This window comes from Nycticebus coucang, chromosome 18 (genome assembly GCF_027406575.1).
Source record: "Nycticebus coucang isolate mNycCou1 chromosome 18, mNycCou1.pri, whole genome shotgun sequence".
NCBI classification, from domain to species: Eukaryota; Metazoa; Chordata; class Mammalia; order Primates; family Lorisidae; genus Nycticebus; species Nycticebus coucang.
In genome coordinates, this window is record NC_069797.1 from 64739417 (window position 1) to 64755764 (window position 16348).

General features: G+C 40.0%; 1 protein-coding gene and 1 long non-coding RNA gene across 5 annotated transcripts in view; one reads left to right on the top strand and one right to left on the bottom strand.

The window, feature by feature from the left end:
* CEP95 (centrosomal protein 95) overlaps window positions 1–16348 on the top strand; it is a 40526-nt gene that overhangs the window by 12076 nt on the left and 12102 nt on the right. The window contains exons 4-11 of one of the 4 annotated variants that reach the window (XM_053570808.1): window positions 863–973; window positions 5449–5554; window positions 6238–6350; window positions 9480–9611; window positions 10973–11166; window positions 13087–13205; window positions 13392–13521; window positions 14866–15016. In XM_053570808.1, coding sequence (XP_053426783.1) covers window positions 863–973; window positions 5449–5554; window positions 6238–6350; window positions 9480–9611; window positions 10973–11166; window positions 13087–13205; window positions 13392–13521; window positions 14866–15016 — 1056 coding nt within the window. The remainder of the gene's footprint in view (window positions 1–862; window positions 974–5448; window positions 5555–6237; window positions 6351–9479; window positions 9612–10972; window positions 11167–13086; window positions 13206–13391; window positions 13522–14865; window positions 15017–16348) is intronic. The other 3 variants (XM_053570809.1, XM_053570810.1, XM_053570811.1) reach the window with 3 other exon arrangements.
* Window positions 982–6250, bottom strand: LOC128571172 (uncharacterized). Its single transcript, XR_008375689.1, has 3 exons — window positions 6147–6250; window positions 3531–3607; window positions 982–2046 (listed from the first exon to the last, which is right to left on the bottom strand). It is a non-coding gene; the product is annotated as an uncharacterized LOC128571172 (long non-coding RNA).

Consider the following 16348-nt stretch of genomic DNA (forward strand, 5'->3'; position numbering starts at 1 on the left):
CCATGCATAATCTCCCCAGTGACAACCAAAGTTGTCATAAGAGTTAAGTTCCATCCATACCTGATGTTGATTGGAGTCCACTTTAGGTGACATTAAAGACATCAAGTCTTCATGCTTTGCTCAGCCTGTTTCTGTTCAACATTTCAACTTAACATTTATATTAGAAAGTGATTATGGGCCAGGTACTGTGCTAGGGATTATTCATGATTAATTTATGAGCATAACATTTATGAGTATGCAATTATCATAAATTAATGATTAATTTATGAGTATAAAGTGGGAGATGAGGCTGGAGATGGAGTTTATATATGCAAGGCTTAAATTTTAGAAAGGGAGCAATGGATGGGGTTTTAATCAGAAAAATGGTATGATCTACACAAAGTGAATAGAAGTTAACAAATACTCATGGTGGGGGGATATCATGGAATTCTTGATGAAGGTATCCCAACAAGTTTTTTGTTTTGTTAACTTCTGTCACCTTGTGAACAAACTACTATCTAAAGTGGGATCCCACAGTCTGAAAGAGTTGTGTTTTGCCAGTTTTTCACGAGTGTGGTAAAATTCTGCTTAAGCTGCTTTGTGTTTTTGTATAAATCTTACTAGAGGTTGTTTTCTCAAGTCCAGTTATTTTGTTTCGTGAAGAAAGAAAGGAATATTCCAGAAATTATTAAGCACCACATTTAAGGCTACCTTCTTTATTTCTTCAGGTATAATCAGGCAACAAGAAATTGGTGTTTTTAATATTTGTAACATCATTGTTTTTCTTGTGTTCTTGAATAGCATTTCCACAGTGTTATATCCATTTCAAGATATATGGCTTTCAGATTTCTTGGTCTTTAATAGCTCTATATTCTGTGTTCAGGAGAAAATATCGTGAAAGGAGATAAAGAATCTATTAAGAATCTCCTAGAAATATTTGATGGGTTGCTGGAGTATCTTACAGAACACATTAGTGAAACATCTCATGAGAAAAGTGAGTACAAGAATGGAAATTTGGTTTGATCTACATTATGTAATGTCCCTGTTGCCTGTTTTGTTTATAGGAAGCAGAATCACTAATACAGTATACCTGAAAATTTTAATTGTAAATTTCCAATTCTTTATGTTCCAAGTGGTTAGAAACTCTTGGCTGGACTGTCATCATGTTCTTTAATAACTTGAATGTTGCTTATAAATTACTTTCAAACTAATCTATAATTAAAAGGTGAATTTCTGGTGAAATTGTTTATAGTCCTATGCTTGCATAAAATTCCTTACTCCAAAATTTCTGTCAAAACTGTTATTTATATTACAAATTTGAATGTTACTGAAGTATCAACAGGAAGAATTGGTGCCCTTTGTTTTGGAGACAAAGACCCCAGGCTAGAGTGACATGGCCTCAGCCTTATTGAGGACCTCAGGACCTCAAACTCCTGAGCGCAAGCAATCCTTCTGCTGCCTTTCAAATAGGGACTATAGGCACCTGCCACAACACCTGGCTTATTTTTAGTAGAGATAGTCTTCCATTGCTCAGGCTGGTCTTGAACTCCTGAGCTCAAGCGATCTCCCTCCTTGAACTCCCGAAGAGCTAGGATCACAGGCATGAGCCACTGTGCCCAGCCAAGAACTACTATATTTCTGTCTTCAACCTACTCTTTCATGTTATGACAACTTGAATATTTTTTATTTTGTTCTTTGAGTAACTCAGTTCCTCAAATTGTGACAGCTTACTGTGTGAAATTGTGATTTTATGTTTTTAATGAAAATCATAAAGATCACTATTTCCAAATTATTATCCAAAAGAGGTTATTTAAACTCAAATAGCTGTGGCTAAGACCTTTTTATAATCTTTGGCTCAATAAATCTCACTTTCTAGGAACTTAAGGAAATAATATAAAAGAAAGGTCTTCATTGCATTGTTATTTATGATTGCCAAAAAAAAAAAAAGGGCAGGGCCAGGTGTGGTGTCCCTTGCCTATGATACTCACAGTCTGGGAGGGTGAAGTGGGAGTATCACTTGAGCTCAGGAGTTGGAGACCAGCCCGAACAAGAGCAAGATCCCTGTGTCTATTAAAAAAAAAAAAAAAAGAAAAGAAAAAGAAATTTGAGATTAAGTAAATAATGTTAATTAGTCATGGATGGGATTACATAGCACCTGTTCTTTTTTTTTTTTTTTTTTTTTTGTAGAGACAGTGTCTCACTTTATGGCCCTCGGTACAGTGCCGTGGCCTCACACAGCTCACAGCAACCTCCAACTCCTGGGCTTAAGCGATTCTCTTGCCTCAGCCTCCCGAGTAGCTGGGACTACAGGCGCCCGCCACAACGCCCGGCTATTTTTTTGTTGCAGTTCAGCTGGAGCTGGGCTTGAACCCGCCACCCTCGGTATATGGGGCCGGCGCCTTACCGACTGAGCCACAGGCGCCGCCCAGCACCTGTTCTTATATTGGAAAGCTACCCAAAGTTTTCAGCAGCAGCAATTAACATAAATTCTTTCTTTTTCTTTTTTTTTTTTTTTTGAGACAGAGTCTCACTATGTCACCCTTGGTAGAGTGCTGTGGCATCACAGCTCACAGCAACCTCAAACTCTTTGGCTTAAGCGATTCTCTTCCTCAGCCTCACAAGTAGCTGGGACTACAGGCGCCCACCACAACACACAGCTGTTGTTGCAGTTGTCATTTTTTTTTTTTTCTTTTTTTCTTTTTTGCAATTTTTGGCCGGGGCTGGGTTTAAACCCACCACCTCCAGCATATGGGGCCAGCGCCCTACCCCTTTGAGCCACAGGCACCACCCAGCAGTTGTCATTGTTTAGCTGGCCTGAGCTGGGTTCGAATGTGCCACCCTCGGTGCATGTGGCCAGTGCCGTAACCGCTTGCTACAGGCAGTGAACCTAACATAAATTCTTATATAAATAACGACAAAAATTTAAGAGAGGCCCACCCTTCTTAATTCTTAAATTGTCAATGGTGAGACCTGTGCAGTGATTATAGCATTTGAAATTAATTTTAAGATCTTTAGTTAGAGTTTCCTATCTTTGATCATTGCTGAAAAAAAGAAAAGCTGACAGGGAGGGTGGCGCCTGTGGCTCAGTGGTTAGGGCGCTGGCTCCATATACCGAGGGTTAGAACCTGGCCCCAGCCAAACTGCAACAAAAAAAGCCAGGCATTGTGGTGGGTGCCTGTGGTCCCAGCTACTTGGGAGGCTGAGGCAAGAGAATTGCCTGAGCCCAGGAGTTGGATGTTGCTGTGAGCTGTGTGACCCCACGGCACTCTACTGAGGGTGATAAAATGAGACTCTGTCTTTACAAAAAGAAAACAAAAAAACTGAAAGGGAAAATTAAAAGGTATACACACTGGAAATTTATTTTTTAATTTCAAAAATGTTTGAGTGTTTAATATGTGTTAAATGCTTGTCTGGGTACTCTGGAAGGACTCAAAGCTGCAGGTCATGTTTGTTGGTCTCCAAGAAACCTGTACTCAAGACAGGCATAAATGCATGCAATAAAAACATAAAAGGGTAAGATTTAGGGGAAAGTATTGACATGTGGGACTCACCTAATTCAAGGCTACCAGTAGGTATTTGATGCTCTTTTCAGTTTTTTTAGCAGCAGGGTTGAGAGGTAGAAAACTACCTCTAAGTTAAGGAGATTGAGATTAATTGGAACTGTTACAAAGATAGCAGCAGTTTTTATAATTTAGTGCTTGTTGCAGGGAGGGGTGGTCATGCCTGGTTGATGATAGGGCTGTGGGGATGGAGAGAAGAGGACAGAACTGAGAGAGGCTTTTCCTTGAGTCTGGTGGCAGGGGAAGGCTAAGGGATATTCCCAGGGAGCATCAGTAGTATGTAATGACTATGGTGGTGGCAAGAGGGAGTTAGTCAGGTCGGCTTCTTGTATGGCAGTCCCATTGTTGGACAGTGTTTTCTAAGGTCTAACTCTCACCTTTGCAGTTCCAGAATATACTTATTTGGCAATATTATTTAAAGCTGACCAGATTCTTCACAATGCCAATTAACAATAATGGAAAATAAATCTTTACTATCAGTGGTCATGTCAGCTGTGCAGGGCACTGCGCTAGCATTATTACTTACCACTGAAGAAAGAGGGATTCAAAGACAGACCATGCTAATTCCTGCCTCTAATTGTATGACTGAAGGTCTCTGTTTTCTTTTTTTCTTTATCTAAAATTCGTTCATGGTTGTGAAGGTTAAGTAGATACATGTAAATAGTTTAGCACACAGCCTACCTCAGAGTAAATGCATAGTAAGTATCAATTAATGTTATTAAAATGTTGCTTGGTGAATATAAATAGAAAAAAAATGAAAGTACATGCTTGAATTGTGAATCTCTAAAGAAGTGCCCATACATGGGAATATCCTGAGGGATAAATCTAAATCTTAGGAAGTTTTACCCATGTATCTTCTGAAATCACTGCCCTGGTGAATTACTGCTGCTGGTGAAAGTGTGTGTTCCTCAAGTATATTGTGGTGAAAAAGAGGTTGATAGTCTTAAAAGAAATTTTTCAAACCATGACTGTCTGACTGTTAGCCTAAGGCAGATTGTCTCAGAGCATGAAGTAGGCTGACACAGTCATATTTTTTTGGTCATCTCAATTGATTGGCTTAGAGATCCCATACAGATGGAGAGATGTAAAGAATAAAAAATGAATCTGCTACCTTACTTTAAAAAATGAAACATTATGGATAAAACTGTAGGCCCTGTGTTGTGTTTTCTTTTTAGAGACAGTCTCACTTTTTATCGCCCTTGATAGAGTGCCGTGGTGGTCACAGTTCACAGCAACCTCCAACTCCTGGGCTTAGGTGATTCTCTGCCTCAGCCTCCCCAGTAGCTGGGACTACAGGTGCCCGCCACAAGGCCTGGCTATTTTTTTGTTGCAGTTTGGCTAGGGCCGGGTTCAAACCTGCCACCCTCGGAATATGGGGCTGGCGACCTACCCACTGAGCCACAGGCACCACCCAGACCCTGTGTTTTAATAATTCTTTTTATTTTTGAGATAGAACCTTATTCACCCAGGCTAGAATGTAGTGGCCTGAGCATAGACCCCTGCAACCTCAAATTCCTGGCCGCAAACAATCCTCATACCTCAGCTTCCTGAGTAACTGGGACTACAGATGGGCACCACTGCACCTGGCTAATTTTTCTGTATTTCGTAGAGATGGGGTCTCAGGCATTCTTCTCACCTCTGCTTCCCAAAGTGCTACGATTATAGGTGTGAGCCACCGCGTCCAGCCCAACCTTGCTTTTAAATTAACATTATTTTTTTGTTATTCAAGTAATACATGCTCATCATAGGTAATGATTTAGTTCTTTGTAATTTCACTTTCATGAGAGCCCAGTTTACCAGAACAGGTTAGGAGTGCTCACTATGTTTACTTCTCTTCTGCCTGTTGTATAGAAGTAGTAGTAGTAACTTGGGAGTTTGGGGTATTATTGTTTTTATTTGTTCTGAACAGGTGAAACTGACAAGTATTTTACAGACTCTCATCGAGGACAAACTTTGGAAGAGCCAGAAAGTACAAAAGAATCTAAATCATCATGGAAAAGAGTTTCTTTTGGGAGGTATTACTCAATCTCCATGAATTTAACCAAAACAAATTATGCCTTTTTAATGAAGGATTAAAATTGCACGTAATATACCAGGATAGCACCAAAGTTAATGTGAAAATTTCACTAACTTCTCATATTTTAAACCTTCCTGGGGGAGTTTTAAGAACCTTTAGTTATATGTAATACCTAATTCTCACTAGTAACTACCTTACTCTTACTCATTTTTATGTTTTTCCTTTGATTATCAAAGTAGTTCATCTTCTTGCAGAAAATGTAGCAAAGTAGGGAAAAATTTTTAAAGCAGAAAAAAGATACACCATTCAGAACTAAATAATTGCTATTAACATTTCCTTATATTTTTAGTCCTTTTTACTGTTTTTCTTTTTATTAAATTTAGTCATATTGTCTGTATAATTTTGTTTCTTGCATTTTTAATTTAACATTAAGTCTTCTGAAGTTGTTAAGCTCTTTGTAATAATTTTTAATCACTATATAACATGTCGTTCACACAATTTGAATTATATATCAGTCAAGACATGATAAGCATCAAAAGGGATAGTCTTTTCCTATTTCTTCCCTAGCAATGAGTAGTTTGAACACTTACAGGCTAGCTGCTTGAAGCAGCTCACAGGTCCTCAGAGGAAAGGCCCTCTGTGGTTGGGCTGGGCGCTGAGTGAATGGGGGAACTCTTTCAGGTGCTCCTCGTCTGAAGCTTTAGGCCCGACTTGGGATGGAGATGAAGCAGAATCCACTGGTGAAAGTATTAGACTCGGAGACACAGCACATACCTTTTCTCTAAGAAGTAATGGTAAGTAGTTGATCTTTAAATATTAATTATTATTCGATATACAACTATAAAAAATGTAAATAATTAGGGCCGCGCCTGTGGCTCAAAGGAGTGAGGCGCTAGCACCATATGCCGGAGGTGATGGGTTCAAGTCCAGCCCTGGCCAAAACCTAAAAACAAAACAAAAAATGTAAATAGTTAATACATAGGAATATTTAAAATTGTGAAAAATAGGGCTGGGCACGGTGGCTCACACCTGCAATCCTAGCACTCTGGGAGGCCCAAGTGGATGCATCCCTTGACCAACCTGAGCACGAGTGAAACCCCATCTCTAAAAACAGCCAGGCATTGTGGCAGACACCTGTAGTCTCAGCTACTTGGGAGGCTGAGGCAAGAGGATTGCTTGTGCCCAAGAGTTTGAGGTTGCTGTGAGCTATGATGAGGGCAACAAAGTGAGTAAGACTCTGTCTCAGAAAAAAAAAAAAAATTGTGAAAAATAGTCCTAACTAGGCTCGGTGCCCATAGCACAGTGGTTACAGCTCCAGCCACATGCAGCAAGGCTGGCGGGCTTGAGCCCAGCCTGGGCCAGCTAACCAACAATGACAACTGCAACCAAAAAATAGCTGGGCATCTGTAGTCCCAGCTACTTGGGAGGCTGAGGTAAGAGAATCGCTTAAGCCCAAGAGTTTGAGGTTGCTGTGAGCTGTGGACAGTACAGCACTCTACCAAGGGTGACATAGTGATCTTTTGTCTCAACCAAAAGAAAAGAAAAGAAATATGAACAGTTACCTGAAGTCACAGTCAAAGTGGAGTCATAGACATACGGGCAGATGACTCCAAGGCAAATAAGTGGATAAAGGTTGTCATGTAATTTATGGTAGGTACTTGGGAAGAATGAACTGGTTTGACTCACTTTTTTCCATCATTTCAACACCTTTGAATACCCAGTGGTAAGTTTTCTCCCAGGCTTCAGGCCACTTTTCCAGCAGCCTACTGCTTGTACACAGTGGACCTGCATTTCTCTCAGGCCCCAGTTTTGAGCCTCCCTCCTTTCCTTCCTCCCATCATCCGACTCTAGCCGCCAACCTCAGGTGCTGTGCTCTCCCTGGGATGCTTTTCCTTCTTTTCTATTCCTGGCAACTCACCCTAAAGTGCACAGCCTCTGCCATCTGCCATGGGCTCTGAGGCTCTTTGTTCCTGCAGGGTGATCTTTCTGTAACACTGTTTACACATTACATGGTGATTATAGTTTGTCTTTTTTTTTTTTTGTAGAGACATAGTCTCACTTTATGGCCCTCGGTAGAGTGCCATGGCCTCACACAGCTCACAGCAACCTCCAACTCCTGGGCTTAAGCGATTCTCTTGCCTCAGCCTCCCGAGTAGCTGGGACTACAGGCGCCCGCCACAACGCCTGGCTATTTTTTGCTTGCAGTTTGGCCGGGGCTGGGTTTGAACCCGTCACCCTCGGTATATGGGGCCGGCGCCTTACGGACTGAGCCACAGGCGCGGCCCTATAGTTTGTCTTTTAAGTATATTGAGCTCTGAGGGACAGTGGACACATTATACTTATTCAGCAAATACATATTCAGGGCCTTCCCTATTCTAGGCAATGGTGATACTATCTATCTTCATTCTATCTTCATTTGAAGCCTTCAATTATTTTTTCCTATGCAGAGGCTTTGATTCCTGCAGTACAATAGTTAGGTTATGAATGGTAAACATTCTATCTTCACCTGAAAACAAATCCCTGCCATTGTGGAGTTTACTTTCTACTTGTGGGGCAGCTGATAAATATATAATGAAATTATTTGTATTCATTTTAGTATTCCAAAAGTTGGCAAAACACAGGCTACAATATTTTTTGGATGAACTGATGATAATGGTAGAGTGGAATTAGGTATATTAACTTAGGACTCAAATGGCCGTCCTTCTCATCCAGGCTCTGCTACTGGCTGTGACTATGGACAAGACTCTTACCTTTTCTGAGCTCTAGTATTTTCAAGTGTGAAATTAGAATTGGACTAACCCATCTCTAATGTCCCTTTTAGCATCAGCACTGATTCCAAGGAATAAACATTGTGTTTCAAGGAATTATGTTCAAAGAACTTAAGTCTGGAAGGTCAGGTAGTAGACCAAAGACATGCTTGCCATTGGCATAGGCAAAGTGATGGCATGATCAGAATCACTTGTCGGTAATGCAAAAATGTTTCTGGAAGGAAGAGAATCAGATAGATTGATGGGAGATGGAAGGGATAGTGATATTAGAAGTGGGTTCTGTGATACTAAATGCTGTTTAAAAACAGTCACACCTTTCTACATAGAGAGGAATTGTGTTTAAGGGTAGTGGAATTAAGACAAAGGAGAAAAGGTTGAGATAGAGACATGGTTTGATGTGATAAAAGTGTGTATAGAAGCTTCTTTTTATACTTCCATTTGAGATGTCTGGTAACTGTCATACACATTCATAGGCATCTGATATGAGCTTCAGTTTCTGGACTATAAATCTATGTGGTACTAGCCAAGAATCCGCTATCTCTTCATACCCAGAGACATGCCCACACAACATAATTTCTATAACTTTAGCACATGGTGTTCTGAGACAAAATAATGAAACAATGTATAAAACTTTTTTTTTTTTAAGACAGAGTCTCACTATGTCACCTTCAGTAGAGTCAGCCTTGGTAGAGTACGGTGGCGTCACAACTCACAGCAGCTTCAAACTCTTGGGCTTAAGCGATTCTTTTGCTGCAGCCTCCCAGATAACTGGGACTACAGGCACCTGCCACAATGCCTGGCTATTTTTTTGTTGTAGTTGTCATTGTTGTTTGGCAGGCCCAGGCTGGGTTCGAACCTGCCTCCTCTGGTTTATGTGGCTGGTGCCCTAGCTGCTGAGCTACAGGCACTGAGCCTAAAACTTTACTTTTAAATTATATAAATTATTTTGGGATACAGAACTATATCTTAATAATACCTGATAGTTATTAAAAATAATTGAAATTAATTGAAATTTCATGCAGTTGGACCAACATAGTTTTTTCAACATTATGTTATGCCTGAGTTTTATTCCTTGAATATAAAACTCTTGTACTGTACCATTTAGCCAACTATTTTGGTAGTTAAAATTTTTACCTTCAATATTTTCTTTCCCAGGTGCCCAAAGTTCTAATGAAACACACTCTAAAAAAGCTTCAAACTCACCAAGTTCTAAATCACATGAAGATGTGCTATACCCTCCCTCATCCAGTTTTTTGTCCAAGAATAGGTCATCCTTTGTTGAGGACAGTAAGTATAATGGGTATTAGTTCTTTAGACTATTACTGAGTTGGGGACGATAAATCTTAGGTCAGTTAATACTATTATTAGCCTTTTTACTTTTGTTGCTTTATATGAGATTCATTTTGGTTTTACATATTTTTTTTTTTTTTTTTTTGAGACAGTCTCACTTTTGTCCCCCCTCAGTAGAGTGCCATGGCGTCACAGCTCACAGCAACCTCAAACTCTTGGGCTTAAGCCATTCTCTTGCCTTAGCTTCCCAAGTAGCTGGGACTACAGGTGCCTGCCACAACACCCGGCTATTTTTTTGGTTGTATTTGTCATTGTAATTTGGCAGGCCCCGGGCTGGATTCAAACCTGCCAGCTCCTGTATATGTGGCTGGTGCCCTAGCCACTGACCTACAGGCGCCGAGCCTACATCATCTTTTTTTTTTTTTTTTTGTAGAGACAGAGTTTCACTTTATTGCCCTCGGGTAGAGTGCCATGGCGTCACACAGCTCACAGCAACCTCCAACTCCTGGGCTTAGGCGATTCTCTTGCCTCAGCCTCCCAAGTAGCTGGGACTACAGGCGCCCGCCACAACGCCTGGCTATTTTTTTGTTGCAGTTTGGCCGGGGCCGGGTTTGAACCCGCCACCCTCGGCATATGGGGCCAGCGCCCTGCTCACTGAGCCACACGCGCCGCCCCATCTTTATAAATATATATATAAAAATATATATGCTTTTTTATAAAGATGATGTATACTTTATACATCTTTATACAACTTTAAATTATGAGTTATTTCTGCTTAAGATGGTCTTTGTTCGCATATTTTTGCACCCATGATTTTATTATCTCTGTACTCTCCTATGAAAGACTTTTTTGTTTTTAAAGGACAATAAGAGTCTGTGATACATTAGTACATCATTTGTTGGTGTTCAGATTATTAGTGAATAGCAAAATATAGTACACATATCTTGAAAAATATTCTCAGTCCTTATTGTTATTACTGGGATTTTTTTATACAGTGGTATCACATGGAATCATTAATCGCTAACTAGTTTTCTAACATGTTGATGAGCCATTATTTACATAGCCATTCTTCAACCCATTTAGATTGCTTTCAATTTTTGATTATTTTTAAATAACTTTCAGGGAACATTGAAACATTGTAATGATAACATTAAAATTAAATCCTGGTTTAAATTAGGTCCCTACTTGTTTGATAAGGATGCACTCTTGGTTTAATTATTTTATGTGTTTGTGCTTTGTTTCAAATAAGTTGAAAAAATATTTCTAATTTGTGTGAACGTGTTTATGTAAGTATCTGTGTGCACGTATATAATTTCTTAGAATTTCATCATAATACCCACTTTAATTTGTCTTATTAGTGGAAACCCCTTCTGTGAGTATGATTCCAAGTGCTAGGAAGCTAGGGGAGCCTATCCGAGCAGCTATTCCTTTACATCCACCCTACCACCCTTCAGAGCCTCGGGCACCCTGTCCCATAGGAAGAGAATACTTACGTTCAAGCCGCTGCTCCCTGGCCATGAATTCTACTGGAGAGCGTACAGAATCTTCTGTGGTAAGCAGAAAAGCTTGCTTTTAATTGGTTAGAAGCTCGTATGTTTAAAGAGGTTTCTGCTAGGGTGGCGCCTGTGGCTCAGTGAGTAGGGCGCCGGCCCCATATACCGAGGGTGGTGAGTTCAAACCCAGCCCCAGCTGAACTGCAACCAAAAAATAGCCGGGCGTTGTGGCGGGCGCCTGTAGTCCCAGCTGCTCGGGAGGCTGAGGCAGGAGAATCGCGAAAGCCCAAGAGTTGGAGGTTGCTGTGAGTTCTGTGACGGCATGGCACTCTACTGAGGGTGGTAAAGTGAGACTCTGTTTCTACAAAAAAAAAAAAAAAAAAAAAGGTTTCTGCTAGCATAGTAATCAAACATACTACACAAGTCAGAGCATTGTACGTATTAAAATTTACCTCTGTCTACACCTGCATGTTCTTGTTCCAGGAAGATAGGGACAAGATAATTGTATTAAAAGGGAAATAACACAAACTGGGCGGGGGCAGTGGCTCACGCTTGTAATCCGAACACTCTGGGAAGCAGATGCAGGTGGACTGCTTGAGCTCAGGAGTTCGAGACCAGCCTGAGCAAGAGTAAGACCCCATCTCTACAAAAACTAGCTGGGTGTTATGGTGGGCACTTGTAGTCCCACCTACTTGGGAGGCTGACACAAGAGGATCACTTGAGCCCAGGAGTTAGAGGTTGCTGTGAGCTATGATGCCATGGCACTGTACCCAGGGCAAGAAAATGAGACGACTCTGTCTCAAAAAAAAAAAAAAAAAAAACCCAAAAACCCAATAATTTACTTCTCAGAACAACTCTGGTGTAGCTACTATATTTGTTTTCCATGTGGAAAGCTGATAGAGAGAGGTTAAGTTTGTTATTTGAGGTTACACAGCAATCATAGAGTCAGGATTTGCACTCAGGCATTCTGGCTTCAGAATCCATATTGTGTGTCCTTAAATAATTTAGGCCAGGCATGGTGGCTTATGCCTGTTGTAATCCCAGCACTTCTGGAGGCCAAGGTCAAAGGATCACTTGAGGGCCAGGAGTTCAGGGCCAGCCTGAGCAATGTGGCAAGACACAGTCTTTACAAAAAGTAAAAAAAACATTAGCCAGGCATGATACCATGCTCATGTAGTCCCAGCAACTTGGGAGGCTGCGATAAACTATGATTTATCATAGTTTATTTTAACTATGTCACTCGATTGAAGGGACCTGACTTTAACTATGTCACTGCATCCCAGCCTAGGTGATAGCTGTCCTATCTTTTGACCTGGGTGGCAGTTAAGTGGGAGTGTTCATTTTGAAATAATTCATTAAGCTGGACACTTATACTTCATTAAAATTTTTTAAAAATGTTACAGTATCATTGCTATTTTCTAAAAAGTATTAAATTTAATTCTACATTAATAGACGAAAAAGATACTAGAGTAAAATTGAAGCTACCATTAAATATCAAGTGTTTCTTTACCAAAAGAAGTATTTTCTAAAAGATTTTCTCTAAAGTTAACAAATTATTAAAAATGTTAAGGAGTTTCTATTCATATTTGAAGAAGTTTCATCTTTGTTTGAACTGTCTCCATTTTGGACAGCCCTTATTGACTTCCTTGATACAAAGATAACAACTGGTGGTTTCATGGTTTTTTTCTTGTCCAGGTATTTCTGTAACCCTTAAAATTGTGTGTTTCAGAACACCTCAGTTGTCTATTTCAATGGCATCCTGATCCACACTTTTTTCTTTGAGCACAAGTTTATAGACATTGCTCCAATCATGTGGCATTGGGTGTCAGTGGAGTATTTTCACAAATGCATTTAAAAGCAAACATGGAGATTGAAGGGACCTGACTTTGTGCCACAGGTCCTCCCTTCCCCACTCCCAAAATGTTTTTATGTGTCTTCGTTGTAGCTTTTTCAAATCAACGTTTTTCTGTTTTTAATAGGAACCAGATAACAGAGTTTTCTTAACTTCCAAGTTGCCCAAAGATACATGGAGTGAACAAGAAACATATCCAGCTCAGGTCCAAGGCCCTAGGACTAGGAAGCTTCCCAAAGGAAAGAGGTAACATTACTACAGGCTTCAATGTTTATTACCTGTTTGCAAAGGGATTTGAAAAGTAAGGGGTATATTCTCCAAATTTAGCTGTGAAGACAAGTATGAAATATTTGTTAAGGCATGTAGTATAGTTATTTTAAACTAAGTAAGAAATAACTAGCTACTTAAGTGTCTTATGGTCATTTATTATAGAAAAGAAAACAGAGCTGCAGCCTCATCCTGGGATTCATCTTTCCCCCGGAGGCCAAGAAAGAGGTTAACAGAACAAGAATTACGAGCAGTATCAGAGAAACTTTATCAACGGCTCTCTGAACTAGATTGGGCAAGTCTTACTTTTTTTAATCTATATTGAGAATGCTGGGGATTAGAGTGCATAGAAGTGATCTCCCTACTGAAGGTAAGATATTGGAAAATGAATTGTGTCTTTCTTACTATGAAAATGTTCTTGCTCAGAGCCTGTAGCTCAGCAGCTAGGGTGTCAGCCTACATGATAACTACAACCAAAAAATAGCCATGCATTGTGGTGGGCGCCTATAGTCCCAGCTACTTGGGAGGCTGAGGCAAGAGAATCATTTAAGCCCGAGAGTTTAAGGTTGCTGTGAGCTGTGACACCACGGTACTCTACCAAAGGCGACATAGTGAGACTCTGTCTCAAAAAAAAAAAAGAAAGAAAGAAAAGAAAATGTTTCATACGTCAAGCAGGTAGGACATGAACAAGCATCTCTTCTCCTTTCATTATCTAACCGAATTTGGCACTGATTTATCCAAATTTTAATGATTCTGATGAAAATAAATCATTTAACATGAATGATGATGTTAAACCATTTATTTTATTTATTTATTTATTTATTTTTTTGAGACAGAGTCTCACTTTGTTGCCCTGGTTTGAGTGCCATGGCATCATAGCTCACAGCAACTTCAAACTACTGGGTTCAAGCGATCCTCCTGCCTCAGCCTCCCTAGTAGTTGGGACAATAGGTGCCCACCACAATGCCTGGCTAAATTTTCTACTTTTAGTAGAGACAGGTCTTGAACTCCTGAGCTCGAGCAGTCTTCTCACCTTGTCCTCCCAAAATGTTAGGATTACAGGTGTGAGCCACAATGCCAGGCTTAAACTGTTTATCTCTAGATATACGTATATGGGTTCCCTTTGTCAATAAAGACAAATCTCTTATAAAATTGGATAGATGACTGATTTCTCAAGTATTAGGCTGGATACAATGGTTCATGCCTATAATCCGAGCACTTTGGGGAGCCTGAGGTAGGAGGATTGCTTGAGCCCAGGAATTCAAGACCAGCTTGGGCAACAAAGCAAGACTCATCCCCATACATAAAAATTTTCTTTTTACTTAGTTTGGCATGGTAGCACACGCCTATAGTTCTAGCTACTCAGGAGGCCAGAGGGAGGAAAATGGGTTGAGCCCCAGAGGAGTTCAAGGCTGCAGTGAGCTATGATTGTGCCACTGTACTCCAGCCTGGGCAACAAAGCAAGACCCTATCTCTAAAAAAAAAATAGTAACCAAAAAACTTAAAGCGTAAGCAATGTCTGAAAACATGTTATTAACAACCATTAAAGGAAGCTTTTTAAAGGTTATATCTGTCTACTCCTATCCATTTATGTTCTGTTGAAACCAGTGAAAGATATTGAAAAGAGTTTTTTCAATAGATGTTAAAAAGTGCCCTGGGTGATCGAATTAAAGAAAAGACTGACCATAAAGAAGATTTTGGAAATGAAGAGATAGAGAATGGAAATGAGGAGACACTATCTCAACACAGTGACAGCATCGTGGAGTATGGGCCAAAGAAGCCCAGGCCAGGTACTTATCCCAGAAAGGCGGAGAATAGGGACTCCCATGTGAACTACTTAGGCCGCTCCATTCATTCTTAATTATTTTCTTTCTCATCTTAAATATTTCAGAAAAATATTATCAGAAACCTAGATTTTCACCATCTAGAAGTAACAGATGTTAATAATTTCGTTTGCTTTGGCCCTTTTGTATTTAAGAAAACAAAAATTGGGCGGCGCCTGTGGCTCAAAGGAGTAGGGCACAGGCTCCATATGCCGGAGGTGGCGGGTTCAAGCTTAGCCCCGGCCAGAAACTGCAAAAAAAAAAAAAAGAAAAGAAAAAGAAAACAGAAATCCCCTCTAGTCTCCTCACAGAGCTGCTCTTTTTCCCAAACCCTGATTTCTATCTTGTTAAATTTTAACATTTTATACATTATTTGTCTGGACATGCTATTGTTTTATGTTTTAAAAATTTAAGTAGTTACTATATATTGTTCTGCAGCTTTCTTTTTTTCTTTTAACATTGTCTTGGAAGTCTATTTGTGTTCATACTTACAAATCCAGTCTATGCATTTTAACTGCAGTGTAAATAAGTTTTCACAGTATACCCATTTGTATGACTATATATAACACTCCATTTTCCCTATTGCTGGACATGTAGATTGTTTCCAGTTCTCATTTCTACAAAAAATTCTGCAGTGAACAGCCTTAAATACATGCAGAAGTTTCTCTGGGAACTATACCTAGTAGAATTTTTGGATCATTTCTTCACCATTGCCAGCTTGCCCACCAGAGTGACTGACCAGTCTATACATGTATCAGCAGTTTTTGGTCTGCCTCTTCCTTGCAAATACTTCCTACTATTTGATCTTCTATTAATCAAATCTATACAATTATCCTGTATTCCACTAAAATTTTGCATATTTTATATTTAGTTTTATCTACTTTGGTCATCTATTGTTTCTTTGGAAACAGTCTTCTCTCATCTAAAAACTGCCTTAACCTTTTCAGTTATTCTTTTAATCCTTCAAGAATACTCTCCGGCCGTGTCTGTAATTCAGTGGGTAGGGCACCGGCCACATACACCAAGGCTAGTGGGTTCTAATCCAGTCCAGACCAGCTAAAAAAAAAAAAAAAAAAAAAATCAAAACAATGACAACTGCAACAACAACAACAACAACAAAAGAATACTCTTTCCTAGACTGGGCAAGATAACTCATGCCTATAATCCTAACACCAAGGCAGGTGGATTGCTTGAGCTCAGGAGTTTGAGACCAGCCTGAGCAAGAGTGAGATACCGTGGGTGGCACCTGTGGCTCAAGGAGTAGGGCGCCAGTCCCATATGCCGGAGGTGGCGAGTTCA